Below are 20,336 nucleotides of genomic sequence, written 5' to 3'. Positions count from 1 at the left end.
AAAAAAATACATGCCAACCTAAAAACAGCTTTGTTCAGGCAATGGGGGTATGGGTGAATTTTTCTCTTTTGTTTTCTTGAATTATCTTCTGGGATGATGGGTAACTTTTACCTTTTGTCTCCTTGAAAATTTTTCTTATTATGTTGCACGTGTATGTTTAAACAGATCCAAAAGGTAATAGACAAAGATTGGCACTAGAGATGGAGGAAGGGAGCACGCTCAGACAAATGACATAGAAACATGTCCCCAATTAAGCAGATCTTTGTGTATCTAAATTAGCAATTAGAACTTGGCCTGTACATACCAGATTCTTGTGGCGTTTCCATCTTCATTTTTTATGCATCTAGTTTGGGCTGTCTCTGTAGGGTTGGTTAATAGCCACTTATATGTCCCTTTGTATTTAGAGACTGTTTCATCAGCTTTGCATTTTCCAGGCTCTACAGAGAAAATGCATGCACATTTTAAAGGGCAAGAGTCACTGAAAAGTATTATGAACATCCATTATTAATATTACTATATAACAATATAATATAGTAATATATTATATATTATTATGAATGTTATTATTATGCTGCACGTAAAGAGCAGCAAATTAAAAAGAAAACTTTTTCTACCTTGCCATTTGGATCAGGACTTATTGAAAATATCATTACATGGAGTGTTTTTTTTTAATAATAAACCACCCAATATAACCACATATTTAATCCTTTTTATTAAAACAGCCAATTGATGAGAGAAGTTTTTCTAAAATTTTTTGTAGAGACGGCTTCTTGCTATGTTATAGAGGCTGGTCTGAACCTCCTGGCCTCAAGCAACCCTCCCATCTCAGCCTCCCAAAGATCTGGGATTATAGGCGTGAGCCACCTCACCTGACATTGTTTTGTCTTGTTTTTAAAACAATACATATGCATTGAAAAAATTCAAGCCACATATTGGAGTGTAGAGTCAAAAGTCAAAAGTCCCCACCTACCAATTTCCCTGCTTCTGAGACACACACTGTTATCAGTTTTATGTCCGAAGATGAGACTGTAAGCCAACTTCTCTCTCTGGAATGGCCCCCTTCTTAATCAACTCTGGGATGGATTTTGTTTTAGTAAACTCAGTGTATCTGAAATTATCAATATAGACAGAGTAGGTCTGTTTTGCTTGTTTGTTTGTTATATGAGGTTTCACTGTGCCACTCAGGCTGGAGTGCAGTGGTGTGATCATGGCTCACTGCAGCCTCAATCTCCTGGCCTCTAGTGATCTTCCTGCCTCAGCCTCCTGAATAGCTGGCACTAGAGGTGTGCATCACCAAGTCCAGTTAATTTTTTATTTTTGTAGAGACAGAGTCTTGCTTTGTTGCCCGGGGTGGTCTCAAACTCTTGACCTTAAGTGATCCTCCTTAAGTGCTGAGATTATAGACGTAAGCCACTGCACGCAGCCTGGGGATCTGTTTTTGATGTTGGTGCTGAGGGACAGGGCAAGCTTCCACAGACAGCTGCTAAGGCAAGGTTTGGCTGTCACATGAAGCGAAATGTGACCTGGGCTAAGTCTATATGATAAGTTCCCAGTTTTTACTGAGCACTCGCTGGGTTTCATGACCCTGATTCTGGAAATCTTTCCCTTAAGTGTTAAGAGAGTGGTGTGAGAAGTGGCCCAGCCAGCTTTGCTCAGCCATCTCACTCTCCATTCTGAGTGAGGGTGAAAGGTGCCTTCCTCTCACTCTTAGGATCCATTTGTTAGTGTCACGTACATGGTGGGCTCTGCCTGTGGCTTCCACACGTTTCTGCCCTCCATTTCACTCTCTCCCCTGCACCATCACAGGCTGCCCTCTGATACTTAATCTATTGCCAAGGACTGTGCATTCTGATGCCTGTGTGTGTTATCTGGCATTAGAGCTATGTGAGTTTAATGATTTCTATAGCAGCCTATTGGGAAAAAGGAACAAAGCTGCACTGGGAAGGAGGTGGAGTGACCTTTTAGCCTTTCACTTTTACCAGTAAAGCTTTGCTAATCAGAGAATGCCCATGATAGAAATCTAGGACAGTATCCAGATCACTTGCCAAGATGAATAATGTGGCTGAATCAATCAATAAATTAGCAAGTATCTATTGGGCATCTATTGTGTGTTAATGAGGAAGCTCTTTAAGTCTCTGGGTATTTATGCAAGAGAGAAAACTCTTCCATTCTATTGATGGACTGACCATTGCTAATACCCATGACCAGAGACTTTAGTAACTCCTCCAGCACTCTGTTCTTCCATAAATTCTTAAAGGTAGAAAGGTCATCAGATCAAGTGGGTACCAAGAATATAGAAAGGAACATAAAGATGACTTCTCTCCTTTCGGAACTCAGAATCCTTAACCAGGCATGCATTATGACTTTTGTAATAAAAGAAGTAAATTCGTACTGCAATAGCCACCCCCCAAAAAAATTACCTAGTTTTTTCACTGCAACGTGTTCAGAGTTTACTAATAACGTCAATTGATCCTGTGTGAAGTTTCCATGCGTGAAGTTGCCATGTATTTTACTTTTGATTTTGCTAATCAATTCAGAGGATGCTAAGGAAGAGCTGGCTTTTATGATGACCTGACAAACACAGCTACAAAGCAGAATAAAAAAGAAAGATTGTTGGAGTTATGTCAACGAAGTGCAACTTCGCCTGCAGTGCTGAAATTCTGTACTGCTGATTTAATTGGTAGTTCATAAATGTCAAACATTTTACAGCTATTAAGTGGACAATCCTAAGAAGTGATGGAAGACAGCATACTGAAATGTTCTGATAAATTTTCTCTTATCCTAAACAGACAATGCAAAACCTACTTTCAAAAGAATGGTCACTAATGTATCCATTGTGCTGAAATTGCTAGCCTTGAGATTTCTCTGAGTTTGTAATAATTAAAAGAGAAGATGGAGTTCTCAGGATTTATTATTTCAGATAGAACCTTTTATTCTCCTGGTCTCCAATTTACCCATCATTAAGAAAATAGGGCAAATAGGCCTATGATGCTCAATTAGTCTATAAAGAAGTGTTCTGAAGAAGGCTCACTTCTATAATAAGTAATAATGATGATAATGATAGTGATAGTAGCTAACATTTGTGAAGCTCTTCCTCTGCATGTTCTGATTCACTTTATTCTCACAACAACCGTATGAGGTAATGCTATTATCATTCCCATAATACAGACGATGGAACTCAGCCTCAGGAAGATAACGTTTCCCATGGTCACAAAGACTCAGTTTTTATGTCCACTAAAAGATCACTGATGAAAGGTTAGGGCTGTCCTTGACTTCATCCTCTATCCTCTATAGCAAGATCCTCAAATATTCTGAATTCCTCTAATATTCCATTAAGATGCACATTTTGGATTTTAAAAACTTACCTATATCTTTCTTCCATTTCCATTTGTAGATACAGCTTGTTGAAGAACATATTTACTAAGTGTCCTGCCAGCTGCAAGTTAGACATGTCTGTACTTGCTCAAAACTTCTCTCTACGTCTACTCTAAGTGATGTTTCCCCCTCCCCTGACCCATATTTGGTGAAGTCCCTGCTCATCCTATCTCCTTCCTTTGGGGCCTATCTCTTCTCAGCTTTCATCTTTCCAGTCCGCAGAGGAGTCTTCATTTTAAACGTCCCCTCCTGCTTGCAACAGACCCTCTACTCCATTTCAAAGACCTCTTCATCGGTCTTCTTTGGCTATATGTTCTTCCTGATGTGCATCAAACACATCAGGAAGCATTCTGGGAGTAGCTGGACCACGAATCTGAACAGAACTGAAGCTACTTTCCATGTTGTTGTTGCTTCCAACTTCTCTGTCAAGTATTTCGTGGACCTTTTTGACCACAGCAAACACTTCACTCTCCCGACCCAGATTATGACCACCCCATTTTCTCTTCATTGCAAAGCAACAGCAGGCTGGCTGCTAGGCTGTGCCGTGACCAACGAAAACAACAGATTTCATGAAGGCAAGGGCCTAATTACAGCATCTGTGAAATAATCGTTGGGTACTTTGATCTCCTTCTGACAACTTTGGCCATCTGGCCATACATACGGAATTAAATGGAAGGAAAATCAGAACTAAATGTACCAGCTATTAATAAACTCAGTTCCTACCTGTATGGTACATAGGAAATAGTAGCCATTCCTTGTCCTTCTCTCTGTTCCAGCTAACGGAAAAGAAAAGTTCATAGTCACTGAAATCTCTAAACAAATGTCACAGAGTACAGGGCTTATTGTTAACAACAATTATATAATTATGCTTTACATTTATGTAACCCATGACCATCTACAAACTACCTTTAAAAACATCAATGCATTTACTCCTCACACCAACCCTGCAGGGTGGGCAATGCAGGGACTGTCACCCTGTTTTCTACATGAGGAATCTGAGTCACAGAGAGGTTAAATGGTCTGCCCAGTACCACACAGCTGACAAGTCACAGAACTGGGAGCAGAATCTAAGCCTTCTGTATCTAGATATTAACATGCTGTTGACAATTGTAAACACTATCAAACATTTACTATGTTCTAAGCCCTGTGCTAAACACTTAACATAGATTATCTCATCTTATCCTTCCAACAGCCCTCATCTTACAGATGAGGAAACTCTGGCATGGAGAAGTTAATTAAGTTGCCCAAGTTCTCATAGGCAGGAAGTGGGAAAGCAGGGGTTCCAACCCAGGCAGCTTGACCCATTATCATCAAAAGGATTTTACACCTGTTATTGATAGGAATTTTAGTTATGTTATTTATAATGTGTTACAGCAAAATTTCTGACTCAGCTATTTACATAAAATATTTTTAATGTCAATGGATAATTTGGAATGCACTACAGGCTTTTTGTTTTTTAAGAGGCAGGGTCTTGCTCTATCACCAAGGCTGGAGTGCAGTGGTGCAATCATAATTCAGTGCAGCCTTGAAATCTGGGCTTATGTGATCCTCACACCTCAGCCTCCTGTGTAGCTGGGACTACAGGAGGCATCACCATGCCCAGCTAATATTTTAGAATTACTTTTTGTAGAGATGGGGGTCTCTCTATGTTGCTCAGACTGATCTTGAACTCCTGGTCTCAAGAAATCCTCCCACTTCGGCCTCCCAAATCTCTGGGATTACAGGTGTGAGTCATTGCACCTGGCCCCTGTACTGTGGGCTTGATTGTATTCTGTATCATCAAAATATTTAAGTCATACTTAAGTATCTGGAAAGCTGTGTGCTTGCTACTCATTTTAGAGTGCGCTATTGTAAAGTTTTGAGGCAGTGCAACAAGAACTGAGAATTGGGGCAAGGATGATGGGAGATAGTTTTATCACACATTGGCTTCAAATCTGGACAAATAGAGGGTGGATTTGTTGTGTGAATGCCAGTCTTGCAAACAATTGTGTCACTCTTGGAAGAGCTAGGCTTTTTTACAAGACATCTACAACTAAGAAATTCATTTATCATTTACAATCCCCGAGTCATTCCACACTCCTGTAGACCAGAAAATGTGCCTCAAAAAGCTGCCAAATGGATAGTTCAGAAAAGCAGGAGATGGTTTTCCTGATGGCTTTTTGTGCAAGTCCCAAAGGAAGTAATGTAATTTGACCCCCGGTTGTCACAACAGAACCTCGCCTGATAATATACACTTGGGTGGAAGAGCTATTGACTTACATCTAATCAGGCATAGGATAGGTCACAAGTAGATTCATTCTGAAAAATTACTTACAATAGCTTGATCCATGACCATTTCTTCCTCTGAAATGTCCCTGTATCAAAAGCATTACAAAAATATAGGAAAATGAAATATAGTACCAAGTATACAGAGCACAAAATCAGGAGAAAGGTAACTCTGAGGCAGAACAGTAGACTCCTCCCAGCTTGAAATTCAAATAATGCTGAGGCTCCAGAGGAACACTTCCAATGGGCTTGCTTATTACACGCACACCAAAATGGTTGCAAACCTTTGACTTAGTAACCCTGCATCCAGGAATCTACTCCATAATGGTAACAGCAAAAGTGCATAAAATGTACAAACAAGTGGAAATTACTCAACTGTCCATCATTAGATAATTGGAGGAGAACATCATGGCACACCATATAAAATAATATATAAAAGAATTCTATACTATCATTGAAACAAATGAGCTATATCTGCATGTATTGGCCTGAAAAGGCATACATGATGTTTATTATAAAGCATGAAAAGAAAGTTGTCCAACAGTATGTGGAGGAAAATCTTATTCTCTTAGTAAATACAGGAAAACAAATCTAGAGAAATGGATAAAATAAGCCATTAATGGGAGTTCTTGGAGGGGTGGGGGAAGGCAAGTATTCAGAGATTTTTACTATCCATGTTACATATATATTTCTGTAAAGCTCTAAGATTTTACAGTGGTCACATATAACTTTTATAATAAGGAAAAATAATAGACACAGTTTTTAAAAAGAATGTTGTATACCTGCAGACATCTCTAGCTTTGTTTTAGTAAGTTATGGACTGAATGCTTGTGTCTGCCCAAAATTCGACGTTGAAGCCCATTCCCCAATGTGATGATATTAGGAGGTGTAATTAGATCATGAAGGTAGAGCTCTCATAAATGGGATCAGTGCCTGTGGTGGTGATGGTGGTGGTGGTGGGGTGTGTGTGTGTGTGTGTGTGTGTGTGTGTGTGTGTACACATATGTTTTCATCCACAGTTCTTGGATCATAACTCCCATAGCCTTTGTTACAGTCTTTTGTTATAATATTGGGTGTGCTAGGCCTCAGAAGCTGGCTTCAGCAAACAGAATCTCTCTTATCTTCTCCCACCCTCTTTTCACCTGCCCCAAGGCAGAACTCTAATCTTTCTTCACCTTTCTGATGGTGAGTCTTAAGACCCTCTCCAGACAGTCTTGCCTCATATGAGACTCGGGAAAGGAATGCTAACATAATGATGTTTCCATAAAATCCCAAGAAGACTGGGTTTGGAGAACTTCCCAATAGCTCAACACATGGAGGTTCCTGGAGGGTGGTGCACCCAGGGAGATCACAGAAGCTCCGTGCCCCTTGTCCCTTACCTGACCTTACACATCTCTTCATTTGTATCTTCTGCAGTATTCTTTATAATAAACCAATAAACATAACTGTTTTCCTGAGTTCTGTGAGCCACTCTAGCAAATTAATCAAATTCAAAGAGGGTGTCATGGGAACCCCAGTTGAAGTCAGTTAGTCAGAAGTTCCGGAGGCCTGGACTTTTGATTGGCATCTGGGGTGAGGGGCAGTCTTGAGGACCTGTGAGATCTGAAGCCATCTTCAAGAGGATAGCACCAGAATGGAATCGAAGTAGAGGACAACCAACTAGTGTCAGCTGCTTGGTGTGTTGGGGGGAAATCCCCACACATTTGGTCGTAGAAGTGTCCTATGGTGATTGTTGTGTTGGTATGACGGTGGAGAGAAAATTTTGAATTTTTCTGAAACAGTGCCCTTATAAGAAGAGACAGGAGAGCTTTCTTTCTCTCTGCTCTCTGCCACTTGAGGACACAAAAAGAAGAGGGCAATCACCAGACACTGAACCTTCCAATCCTTGATGTTGGACTTCCCAGTCTCTGGAACTGTGAGCAATAAATTTCTGTGGTTTAAGCCATCTAGTTTGTAGTATTTTTGTTATAGTAACTCAAAACTGATTAAGACAATAACCTACCATAGATTTACCTCCATTCATTTATATGAATCTTCTTGAACCTATTAATACTTGTATGAATTAATACTTGATTAATAATTAATAATTTATACTCAAATATGTAAGGGAAACCAAAGTCCCAGTGTACAGGAGACAGGCAGTAGCATTTTATGTTTTAAAAATCAGTTTACCATGGCTGAACAGAGCCATGCCTATTTTTAAAAGACCTTCTGCCAGGTGTCCCTTTACAGATGACTAGTATATGTGCAGGGAAAGAATACAGGGAATATTTCCCAGGTAAGCAATTGCCTTTGCCATAGTTTCCATGATACTACTCAGTGCCTGCCCATTTCAGGGCAATCACTTTTCGAAATTTGTGCCCCAAGCAAATCTTGGACTAGTCAACATTCTTGCTTTAGACATTTCAAGTTGACTTTGGAATTTCTCATTTCTGAAAGTGAATCATTTTAAATTAAAAGGCTGTATAAATCCTCATGCATTGTCCATCCATAGCATTTCAAGGCATGATTTTTGTCTAAGTCACAGAATCATAGAATCTTAGAGATGAAAGTGGCATTAGAGGTAACTCACTCTAACTGCACGACTTCTATTGATTTTCTTTTGTTTTATTCTCCCATTGATTTTATGCCCTACAATAGTAATATAATTTTTTCCTCATGCCAAAGGGAAGCTACTCAGGAAAAAAGATGCAACTAAACATGTGGTAGCCCTAAATCTCAGACATAAACATAGGAAATCCCCTCCAGATAGGAACAGACCCAAAATGCCCTCAAATTGCCATTTGACCCACAGTAAATGTCATTCACGTACCTGCTTTTAATTTGGGTTTTCAGATTAGCAAGAGAAAATTCGCTGTCCTGAAATATAGAATTCAACTGTACAAGACAAAGAGAAATCAATGTTAGTATTCTGCTCCTCTGGTTTAACCGAGCAAAGTCACCTGAGATGATGTGATCATTAAGCTGCACTCATTATTTCAGCTGGCTCAACATTTCCATCTGCTCCACAGAGTTTTTCAATTTACATTTTACCTACTGTTATGGGCTGAATTCTGTCTTTTCAAAACTCAAATGTTGAAGCCCTAACCCTGAATGTTGTTATATTCAGACATAAGGCCTTTCGGGACAGAATTAAAGTTAAATAAGACCATGAAAGTGGAGCCCTAATCCAATAAGACTGGTGTCCTTATAAGAAGAAAAAGAGAGACCAGGGATGCATGTGCACAAAAGAAAGATCACGTGATGACAGAGGTGAGAAGATGGCTATCTGCAAACCAAGGAGAGAGGCCTCACCAGAAACTAACTCTGCCAGTACCTTAATCTTAGACTTCCAGCCTCCAGAACTGAGAAAATGAATGTCTGTTGTTTAAGCCACCCAGTCTATGATATCTTGTTATGGTAGTCTGAGTAGACTAATACACCCATCCATTTTCAAATATTTATAACCATGTCATAGACACTTGAAAATAAGTGCAGACAGGAAAAGAGGGGAAACAGATATGATTATTTGCTGTTGGGAGATGGTGCAAGTTGGTGTCGCCTATCTGAGAGGCCATTTAGTGACAGTTATTTAAATGTGAAAGGTTCACATCCTTTCATCTACTGATTCCAATTCTAGGAATTTATCCAATAAAAATGCTTAAGGGTCCCAAAATTTATTTCTAGGGAATTGTTTTCAGCATTGTTTCTTTTTTAAACATTTTATTTTTTAAAGAAGACAAGATCTTGCCATGTCGCCCAGGCTACTCTAGAACTCCTGGGCTCCAGCAATCCTTTTGCTTCAACTTCTCAGAGTACTAGGATTACAGGCATGAGCCACACTGTCTAGCCCAGCATTGTTTCTAAATAGAGAAAAAGATAGAAACAACTTAAATGTCCACCAATGGATTAAAAAAAAAACTATAATACAACCATGCAATGAAATCCTGTGCATCTGGTAAAGTGTATGATATGTATTTATCAGCATGAATACATGCAAAGATACATAGTTAAGTGCAGAGAAGATAGAACAAGTTGAAGAATAGCACAACTAGTACAATTACAATTATTTTTTAAAAGAACACACATGCATCAATGTTATAATGCACATAGAAAAAATCTAAAAGAATGTATCTTAAACTATTAAGAGGAATTAATGCATACAGCAGTATTAGAGAGGACATTTACTTTCTGGGCTTTAGAGGTCAATGTCTGATTTTTTTTATAGAGAGTATGTATTAGTCATATCAAGAAAAAAATAAGAATAAGTAAAACATTCATCGTGTTGGAAAGAGAAAAAATAAAATACAGAAAACAATAATACTTAAATACAATGGCATATATTTTGTTATTACTGCTCTCCCACTTTCCCCAAATAGGAAAATTTGACCAAGACTTAGAATTTGTGTCAGTGGAGGGAAATGTACAGATCTCAACAAATGAAAATAATAACATTCCATAAAAGCTTTCAGCACTGGCACTATGAAAGAGAGATAGCATACATTCTCATGGTGTTGCTTACAGAATAGACAGATTTGCGCAAAAAACAAAATCAAAACTACTCAGCTGTGAAATTGATTATTGGTAGAAAAAAGTAAAGCCTGGTTTTAATATACTCTGTCATATATATATATATATATATTTACATATACCATAAATATGCAAAAGATTATTTTACCCAATTTTCTGTAAATTCATTTATAACACTGGTAATAAGGATCCTTGGCTCTTCAACAAAGACAGAGAAGCTCATTTCAATATTGTAGAAGGAAACTGTAATTAAAAATAAGTAGGTTAATTTTATTCATTTAGTTCAAAAAATTTGACTTCTGTAAATTTGGTGAAAAGTGTTCTCTGTTTTAAAGTAAACCAAATAATAACGTCTCATGCCTAAACTTAGCTTAATTTAACTCCAAGGTCAAAAACCAACATTTTTGACTCATATCAAAAAGGATGTTACCATCCCAATTTTGCTCTCATTATTTGGGCACTTCCTTGATTTCTAGTTGCCAGACACTCCACAAATCCCACCAATTCTCTACTCTCATTGGCCAACAGATTTCCAGTCCACTCAAAGGCCAAGCTGAACGTTATCTCAGAAGATCATTTGCCCTGAGAAAATAACTGTTTTTTTCTTCCTGAACTTTGTTTTCTGCTTTAGGTTTTCCTCTCCTTATTTCCCTCTTGCTCTTGTGTATCCTTTCAAATTTCTATTGTAAAATGTTAAAGTTGCAGGAGGCCAGGCACAGTGGCTCGTGCCTGTAATCCCAGCTCTTTGGGAGGCCAAGGTGTGTGGATCATGAGGTCAGGAGTTCAAGACCAGCCTGGCCAAGATGGTGAAATCCCGTCTCTATTAAAAATACACAAATTAGCTGGGCATGGTAGCAGGCACCTATAGTCCCAGCTACTTGGGAGACTGAAGCAGAGAATTACTTGAACCCAGGAGGCAGAGGTTGCAGTGAGCCGAGATCGCACTCCAGCCTGGGTGACAGAGCGAGACTCCATCTCAAAAAAAAAAAAAGGTGCAGGAACATTCAAAATGTGAACAATATGAAAGCCAAATATTCCCTGGCCTTGGACAAGCTCTCTTAGCCAGCTGCAGGTAGGGATTGGAGAAGTCTGAGACCTGCATAAAAGGAATCCAAAAGGCAGGATAGGGTATCTTCTGATGTTTTTTTTCTGGTGTTTTCTGGTGTGTGGTCAGCATGTGGTGAGGTTCCTAGTCCATGTGCACATTGGCAGAATCAGAGTCAGAATTTCAAGAGCAAAACAGGCGGAAAGCAGGCTTCAAAATTGCCATGCTGAGTGAAAAGATACATTTGCATTATATTTCAGTAAAGCAAAGACAAGAAAGATGGCTAGAGAACTTTGTATTTGGACAAGGCATTCACTCACTGTCTGAAGGAGATAAGAAACACCTGCACCTTTCACTCTTTTCTGTCTTCCAAGAACTGGCCACTTTGGAGAACACATGACCCATAGCACATAAATTCTGTTGGGGCTACACCGCATGCATTATGGAGCAGTACCTGTGGACTTGGTGGCAATAGACGAAGTTGATGCTTCTGTAGATAGAAAGGAAGGTGTGGCATCTAACTTCGTGGTCTCAAAAAAGGACAATATTGGTGAAGACACAGTTGCTATAGAAGGATGCGTCACCCCAGTGGATATGAGTGGAAATAAGGCTCCAGGAACAGTGGATGTAGTAGTCATTATATTTAGGAGGGAGTCCACTGTGGGCTTAGGAATAATTAAAGTAGAGAGTGATGATGCAGCTGGAATTCTGCTCCATGAAGATGTTATTGTAGAGCTAGGCAGAGGCATGGAACCAGCAGATACAGTGTGGTCAGTTGTAGAAGGTGACATGCTCTTTCCACTGAAGGATGAAGGATGAGGCACAGTCCTGGGGTTGGCAGTTACTGTGGTTCTGGAGGATGCTTCAGGGTGTGTGTAAATGTACACAATGTCATCTGTGACTTTTATAGACATAGGAAAAGAAGTTTGGAAGCCAGTAGTGATACCACCCAGTGTAGATGCAGGAGTGGTCTGGGTGAGTATGGTGCTTATAGTAGCAGGGGGTAGTGTTGTCAATTTAGTGAATGGATGCACTGATATGTCCGATGTCAGAAATGTTGATTTTGACACCTCTACTGTAGAGGAAGTCATAACATGAGGGACATTAGATACAGCTGATGAAGGGGAGCCAGAAGGGAGAGTAGATAAGAGCCATGTCAGAGCGGGTAAAGTAGTAGTCTTTGAAATTACAGATCCTGAAGTGGCACCAGAAAGATTCGATGGGAGTGTGGTCCCAGGAGTTACAGATGTGGTCATTTTCTCAACTGTGTGCTTAATGTCAGCCAAAGTGGTAGGGATAGCTCTTAAAGATGTTGATATTGAAGGGTTCTCAGAAAGCCCATAGGTAGGAAGAATTCCTGACGTAGGAATAGATGACATTGCCGTGACATCTTTAGATACTAGACCAGTCTGAGAGGCAGTGAATGTTGACAAAGTCCCAGGAACAAGGTGTAGAGTCTCCGTTTCCATCTGATTGGATGTAGGTACATGAATAGTGGTGGAAATTGGAAACTGAGAACCTTCAGCTATGGGCATGTTCCAGGAAGTCATAAGCAGAGATTGGGTATTACTAGATGTGATTCTTGTTCCCAGAACTGGAAATTCAACCATGTGGGATGTGGGAGGAGGAGAGGTCTTTGGAGTAGAAAGCTCAGCTTCAGTACTATGAGGTGAATAGAGAAATGATGTCAAAGAGGGTGGAATTGTGCTGGATGGGGTCCATGGAGGGTATGAAACAGGGGTATTCAAAGATGTGGCATGGTTTGTTAAGGAAGTCTTTTCTGACAAGGAAGTCATCTTTCCAGTATTAGAAGATAGGTAAATGGCGGTCGTTTTAACACTTTTTGTGGGTCCAAAAGTACTCTTAAAGCTAGTCAGAGATGGGGAAACCTGAATACTGAAGGAAGTATGGACACTATCTGCATGAGTAGGTAAAATCATATTTTCAGGAACAGTGGTTCTGGAATAAGTATTTGTGAGAGCTGCCCCTGTACCACTGTTTACCATAGATAGGGAGCTGTCAGTAATCCCAGATAATATCTCGAAAGTTGTAGCCTCATCTGCTTGTGATGACTGTTGACTTGCTGACAGAAATGGTGAAAATGTGGTTTTTGGAATGGAGGAAATAGCTTCAGTGTTCTTAGAGCTGAGTAGAGAGAAGGCAGTGGTGCCTACAAATGGAGTCACTATCCCAGCCATAATAGTGGTTGGAACGGTTTTCACAGAGGGCAATGTTGGCTCTGTTGGAGAGAAAAAGGTTGTAGGTGTGATCCTGGAAGGTACCCCTATTATTTCTGTAGTGAAAGCAGAAGAAGCCCTTTTGTTTTTTGAAGAAGGCCAAGCATATGTCACAGGTGTGACATCCAATGTTTGCATGGTCATAGTAATCATGGGGGTAACTGAAGACAATAAAGTAGAGAATGACCCAGCTGTTGTGGAAGTGTCAGAAGAGACTGTTGCAGGAGCGAAAGCAGAGTTATTAACCGGCATTAAGGACATTTCAGACATGGGCCCAGAAGTGGCTGTGCAGGGACTTTTCAAACAACCTGGATGCATTGTTTTAGAAGACCTAGTTATTAATATTGTGGGAGTGTCAGAAACTTTTGTGGAGGTGAAGGCAGTTACATTAACTGGCAATGAGGACATCTGGTAAATAGGAGTGGACGTTGCCATGGAGGCCTCTTTATGAAGTGTCATAGGTACATTTGGAACAGAAAAGGCTGTAGTGATCCTGTCGGAGAGAACTGTAAAACTGTCATTATATAATCCAGTTGTGGAAAGAGACAAGGACTCAGGGAAAGTCTGTGTGCTTTCAGAAATGAAAGAGGCAACTGAAGTCACCTCAGGTTGTGTACTAAGTGAAGGCAGGTGTGAAAAAGTTGTATTGATATCCATAGCATCTGATATTCTGGCTGAGCTGAAAGTTGTGGTATCTACAAATGAAGTATCCTGGCCATATGAGATAGAGTGAGTCACATAGGTGGAGTTTGCCATCATTTCCACTGTCCTGGGTGTATATGCTGAAAGGGCACTCGTGTTCTCTTTTTCAGGAGACAAAAGAGTGGTGGTTGTCAGAGCTTGTGATGGGAGAGCTGTTTTCCCAAGACTGGTAGATATTTCTGGAATGTGAACATCTACTGTGTTACTTGAGGTCAAGGTAGGTATAATCTGTGTGCTTACAGAAGTGGGAGATAAAGCCGAATTTCCATCAGAGGAAGCCCCAAGTGGAATCTCTGAAGGCAAATGTGTTTGGTAACTGGAAATTTTTGTGGTCTCAGAAAATCCTGTATCCAAAGATGGAGTATCCTGGGAGTATGAAATAAAAGACTTATTTGATGAGGACATTTCTGTCATCTCCACAGTTCTAGGGTTTTTTCCCAGGGAGATGGTCATCTGGTCTTTGTTGGAAGATAAGGTAGAGGTGCTAGTCACCAATTGGGACATTGGTGTGTGTACACGATATGTGGCAGACTGAGAAATGTGACTGTCTACTGAAGTAGTAAGCTTATTGGCAGAGGTGTGTGAGAGCATGGTCTCATCAACAACAGAGGTCTCTGCAGTGCCAGTAGTTAAGCTGGCAACATCTCCACCACCACTGAAAGTATACTGGAAGCTGAGAGCATAGGTAGAAGTCTCTTCTACTTGAGATATGGGTTGAGTTACTTCTAGTGTAGACATAGTTGAGATCACAGGAGTGGAGGACGCAGTAGGAATGTTGTCAGGGGGAGGTTCTGAGCAGAGAAGAGTGTGCGTAGATGGGGTTACTGTATCAACTGAGGTGGAGGAAAGGGTGGTCTTAGCCTTAGCTATCACAGGAGTGGAGAGACTCAGTGAAGGAAATGGAGTTTCTGTTAGAGAAGGAACTGCCATGGATGTCTTCCTGACAGAGATTACTGTGGCCTTTGAAGTGGTATGAATTGAGTCTCTGTGGGAAGGCACAATATCACTGGTTGTGGAAGCAGTCTGATCCAATGGTGGTACCAATGCTGTGGTCATTGTAGCCGATGATAGATTTGAGACATCTGAGAGCATAGATGTAGAAAAAGCCCTGGCCAGTGTAGACGGCTCAGACACGGTAACCTCAGTTTCCTGAGACACCACAGAACTGCCATTAACTGGCAGTGAGAACATATGAGTAACAGGCATATGGGTTTCTGAGGAATGAGCAGCTGTAGGCTGTGGAGGTAAGATATCATCAGACAAAGACGTAACTGTCCTGTCTGTAGGGGTAGTGGGGAAACTGGTTCCTGATATCCTTGTGGTAGAAGCACCCAGGAATTCACTGAATATATGTGTGCTCCCAGAAGTGGGGGATCCAGCTGAAATGGCCTCAGATGTCTCTGAAGTCCAGTGTGCTACATAGGTGTGGTTGGAATTAAACATTTCTGTCATTTCATTGTATGAACTCCTAGGTGTGGTTTTCACCAATTTTGTTGAAAGCCAACTTTCTCTCACCTCAGTTGGTGCAGTTTTATTATCCAATGGGGTAGTCAGCTTTTCTATATCAGGAGAAGAGGAAACAGTGACAGAAGCTGTCACCATTTGTGCTGATTCATCTGTCACTTCCAGCATTGTTGAAAATGGAGAAACCTCAGCTACTGCTGCTATAGTTGATTTTCCCATAAGATAATGGGAAGTTGCTTCTTTTCTTGTCACAGTGGCATTAAAGCTTTGTGTTGTTGCTGACCTTGGTACAGGAGTTGTTGTATCTCCAAATACAATTGCATCACTTATTTCTGTTTGTGTGGTTTCAGAAGCACTTTCCTCAGTAGAAAAATTTGGTTGAATGTAAGCAAGAGTAGATATTATATCTACAGATGGAACAACAGTCTCACTTGATATTGAAGGAAGTTCATTTGCATGTTTTGTAGACATAGGGATTGTTTTTAGTAGTAAGGTGGTAAGTTTAAACTCAGGCAGACTGGTCATGAATGTCAATTTGGATAGAGCGGTTGCATATCTGGCTGTGGTAGCATCAGTGGTAGTGGTACCTTCACTCTCTGGAGATGCTTTCAGTGGGGTGATAATATTAGTAATTGTGGATATATGTTCTTCATGAGTAGTGCTCTCATGAAATGCTGATGTGAAATTTTCATTAGGCACAAATGTGAGTATGGTGGTTGTGTTCATAGATGTCAGCAGGGTCTGCTCTGGCCTGGAAGTCCAAATGGTCTCATTGGTGAAGAACAGATGGGCATCTTCATCAGTTGTGGATGTGGGAACTGACCCAGGTGCTTTGGATGCGGAGGCTGATCTAGTGGAAATCAAAGTAAGCATGTGTTCATCAGCTGTAAGTGTATTCTGGGTATAAACTGGTCCTGTGACTGTGGAGGAAAGCATAGTTTCAGCCACTGTAGGTACAAGTGTGATTTCAGGAGTTAAGGCTGTACGTGTAGCTTCAGCATCAATAACAGTCTGTACATTCTCAGTCCCAGTAAATGAAAAGGATGTGAAGAAAGAAAGAGTCTTAGAGGAGGTCTCTTTAGACATGGATGTAGACATGCCATCTTCTACTCTGGGTAAAGAGACATCCTGAAAATTTGTAGATGTCAATTCTGTTTCAGCTATTTTCGGGGCAGGCGTGGTCTCAATAAGCCTAGTTGGGAGAGTTAATGAATGGGCTGTAAATGCTATTTTCTTGTCAGTTGTTGCCAATGGAGATGATGTCTGGTTTTTAGGAGATACAGAATCTACCGGAGCAGCTGTGGAGATGAGTACAGACTCAGGTGGGAATGCTGATACAGTCCCAATGTGAGTAGCTGCAGGTGAAGTCTTTTCCACTGTCAACCAAGGTACAGTTTTGGCTGCTGTAGATTCAGCAAACTCCTGGCCAGCTGTGGAGATAGAGAGTGCCCCAATATTTGTGGATTTTTGTTTCAGACAAGATGTTGTAGACATAGATGTTGACTCAATAGTTGGAAGTAAAGATGTTGTCTTCCTAACAGCCCACTGAGATTTAATTGCTGAAGTTGTAGATACAATCGAATTCTTGGTAAATCTGGATGTGGATAGGAAATTAGAAGATGTAGGTGGTTGAAAGATTTCAGTAGCCATGGCTTCAGCCATTTTTGTTGTGTTTGTGTTTTCAGAAGATGGGGATTTTGTATTTTTCATGGAACCGGTAGTAGTATCTACAGATATACTCTGGTTAGGCATAGAGATGGCTGCTGAAGTTGATAAAACATCTACTGCAAATGTAGCTGTCTCAGCTACCAGTGTCTTTAAAATTTTTTGTGCAGTCATTGTTTCCAGAGGTGGAGATGTTGTACTAGAATATGATATGGTTGTATAATCAGTTGCAAATATAGGTATGCTTTGAGACAACACTGTAGAGGAATGTGCAGTATTTTGTGGTTTTTGTCCAGTAATTTGAGGTGGAGTGGTCATATCTATCTGTTGTGAAAGAGTTGTACTTCTTTCTTGAATTGTCGTATTTTCAGGAACAACTAAAAAAAATCAGAAAGAATGTGTTATTTCAGATTCGGCTTTTGAAACCAGAGACAATTCTTTAAGAAAGGGCTCTATAATTTCTTTTTTTTGTGAGACACTATCACAGATATAATCAAATCACGTGATAACTTGGTTTTCCATAAGATAATTTTTTACTTTCTACAATCTCTATGTGGCTCTCATAGCACCCTGATTAAGTAACTGGTAAGAGGACATCCATTTCATAGTAACTTCATAAGATATATAAACATTCCTAAAAAAGGGATGCATGCTACAGTAGTGCATTGATTAAGAAGATTAGCTTTGGGAAATGATCCAACTCCTTGAAAGACACAGCTATAAGAACTCAGTTAAGAAGAAGTAGATAACTTGAATAATCCTATATCTATTAAAGAAATGGAACTGTGTAGTTTAAAATATTCCAAAAAAGAAAAATCAACCTTAGATTCAAATAGATTAGTTTTAAATCCTGGTTCCATCACTTTCACACTCATTACATAACCATGGACTAGTTGCTTAACCTCTCTGTGCTTCATTTTCCTCCTCTATAACATGACGATCATAATAACACTTATCCTATAAAATTGTTAGGAGATATGAGTTAATGTGTGTAAAACACTTAGCATAGCTTCTCATACAGAGTATGTGCTCAAAAAACAGTTGACTTTGACTTGGCCAACTTTCTATCACTCATTTAAACACTAGGTTGAAATTTTTTAATCAGGAACCCCCAAATGAACATTTATTTAGTAGTAGTGAATTGAAAATACTCTTTTCATTGCGTTCCACTACACAACACAGTCCTGCATTCTCTCCTACTGCTCTGTCCACTCATTTTTAGACTCATCCTATTTTACCTGACCAAGGCTTTGTCCCAGGACCTCTTCTCTTTTCACTATATAGTTTCTCTACACCTAGGATTTCAACCTATACACAGATAAATCTCAAAGTTGTATCTCTTGACACAGATAAATCTCAAAGTTATATCTCATGACCAGATCTCTACTTTGAGCTCCACATTTTTATAACCAATTGTTTACTTGATATCATCTCTTGGATATCTCATTAACACCTCAAACTCAACATGCTCCAACTTGAACTCATTCACTTCTCTCTAAACTGGGTCCTCTTCCGATATTCCTTCAGTGAATGGTCCTACACTATCATACATTAAATTATGCAAACCCTGTCTCTCTCCCTCTGTCTCCTTCATTCTCTCTCACCTGCCATAGCCAAACCATAATCTTGTCCTATTGATCATAGCTCCTAAATATCTCTTGGCTCCCCCAGTTTATCTCTGTCTCCATCACTTACCACTCTGACCAGTAACCATGATCTTTCACTTGGAATACTGCGGTAGCCTCTCAACTGAACTGTTTGCCACTACTCTTGGGCCCCATCTAATCTGTTCCATAATACAACAGAAATGATCTTTTTAAATGCCAATCTGATCCCCTCCTCTCTGCCCTCCCCCACCAACACACACACACACACACACACACACACACACACACACACACACACAGCTCTCTTTGGTGGCTTTCTATTGCTCATAGGATAAAAAGAAAATTTTTCATAATAAAGCATATAAAGCTATGCATGATTTCGTCCCTCTCTATCTCTCTGTCTCTCCAGTGTCAATTTGTGCTAAGTCCCCTCTGTTTTCTTTTAGTTTTCCTCTTTTTAGTTCTCTAATACTTGGCATTCTCTTTCCTACCACAAGACAATTGCAAGTGCTATAGCCTCTACTTAGAAGGTTCTTCCCATCCTTCCTCATCTGATTAACTTCTGCTAATTCTTCAGTTTTCAGCTCATGCATCACCTCTTCAGGGAAGCCTACCTTCCCTGACTTCCATGACTAACTCACATCAATCTATCTTAGGCTCTTATGACACCTCATACCCCTTCTTCATGTAATGCGTCATAGCTGGAGCTTTACATTTGCTTGCAGGTGATTTTTAATGTCTCTCTTCCTTGCTAGAACACATTGAGAATCCTCATCTTTTGTTGCCCACCATTGTATCTTTAGTGTCTATTCCAGTGCCTGGCACATGGTAGATGTGTAGTATCCATTTGTAAGCTAACTGAATAACTGAATGGCTTGGAATGATGAGAGTGCAGTGTGAAGATTCCTAACCCTATATCTACTAGAAAGGAAAAATTGGCAGGATATGGTAACAAAGAGGTTTAAGAGATAAAGAAGACATAGAAATCTCAGACAATTCAAAGTTTGCTTCTTTCTTGAAGAAAATAGTGATAAATAGAAAATGGTGGTAAAATTCATAAGAACAGGAAAATTAGGAAAGCAGCCTCACTCAGAAGAAAAACACCCAGTTCAGACGTGGACAAGTGGAATTTCAGATGATAGTGAATATCCAAGTGAAAATGGTACATAGTAAAATTCAAAGCTGAGTCATAATCTTTCTCCAATTCAAATCACCCAAAATGAAATCATCCATATTTACCTTGGGGAAATTAGTATTTTGTATTTGTCCATCTGAGAAGCGTATTACGTATGATGTAGGAATAACTGTGGTAGCAGACAATATACTGATTTGTTTCACTGTCTTGAGCATTAAAATTACTTATAATTTGCATATTCAGAAATTCTGAGCTGTGTGTAGGCTGTCCTTTAGGATTTTGTGGCCATTAGCAAGTAGAATGAGTAACAATCCTGCAATTGACTATACAGA

General features: G+C 39.9%; 1 protein-coding gene across 1 annotated transcript in view; it reads right to left on the bottom strand.

Annotated features, from left to right (window-relative positions):
• Window positions 1-20,336, bottom strand: part of ADGRG4 (adhesion G protein-coupled receptor G4) — a 111,468-nt gene that overhangs the window by 55,618 nt on the left and 35,514 nt on the right. Inside the window, exons 4-10 of the mRNA XM_032264020.1 lie at window positions 11,649-17,639; window positions 10,298-10,392; window positions 8,453-8,517; window positions 5,690-5,729; window positions 4,099-4,151; window positions 2,421-2,584; window positions 305-437 (exon numbers count right to left, since the gene is read on the bottom strand). Of these exons, the coding sequence (XP_032119911.1) occupies window positions 305-437; window positions 2,421-2,584; window positions 4,099-4,151; window positions 5,690-5,729; window positions 8,453-8,517; window positions 10,298-10,392; window positions 11,649-17,639 (6,541 nt within the window). The remainder of the gene's footprint in view (window positions 1-304; window positions 438-2,420; window positions 2,585-4,098; window positions 4,152-5,689; window positions 5,730-8,452; window positions 8,518-10,297; window positions 10,393-11,648; window positions 17,640-20,336) is intronic.

The sequence above is a fragment of the Sapajus apella genome, unplaced genomic scaffold (genome assembly GCF_009761245.1).
Source record: "Sapajus apella isolate SASKATOON/1434 unplaced genomic scaffold, GSC_monkey_1.0 scaffold141, whole genome shotgun sequence".
Lineage (NCBI taxonomy): Eukaryota > Metazoa > Chordata > Mammalia > Primates > Cebidae > Sapajus > Sapajus apella.
This window is presented reverse-complemented; position numbering and strand designations above follow the sequence as displayed.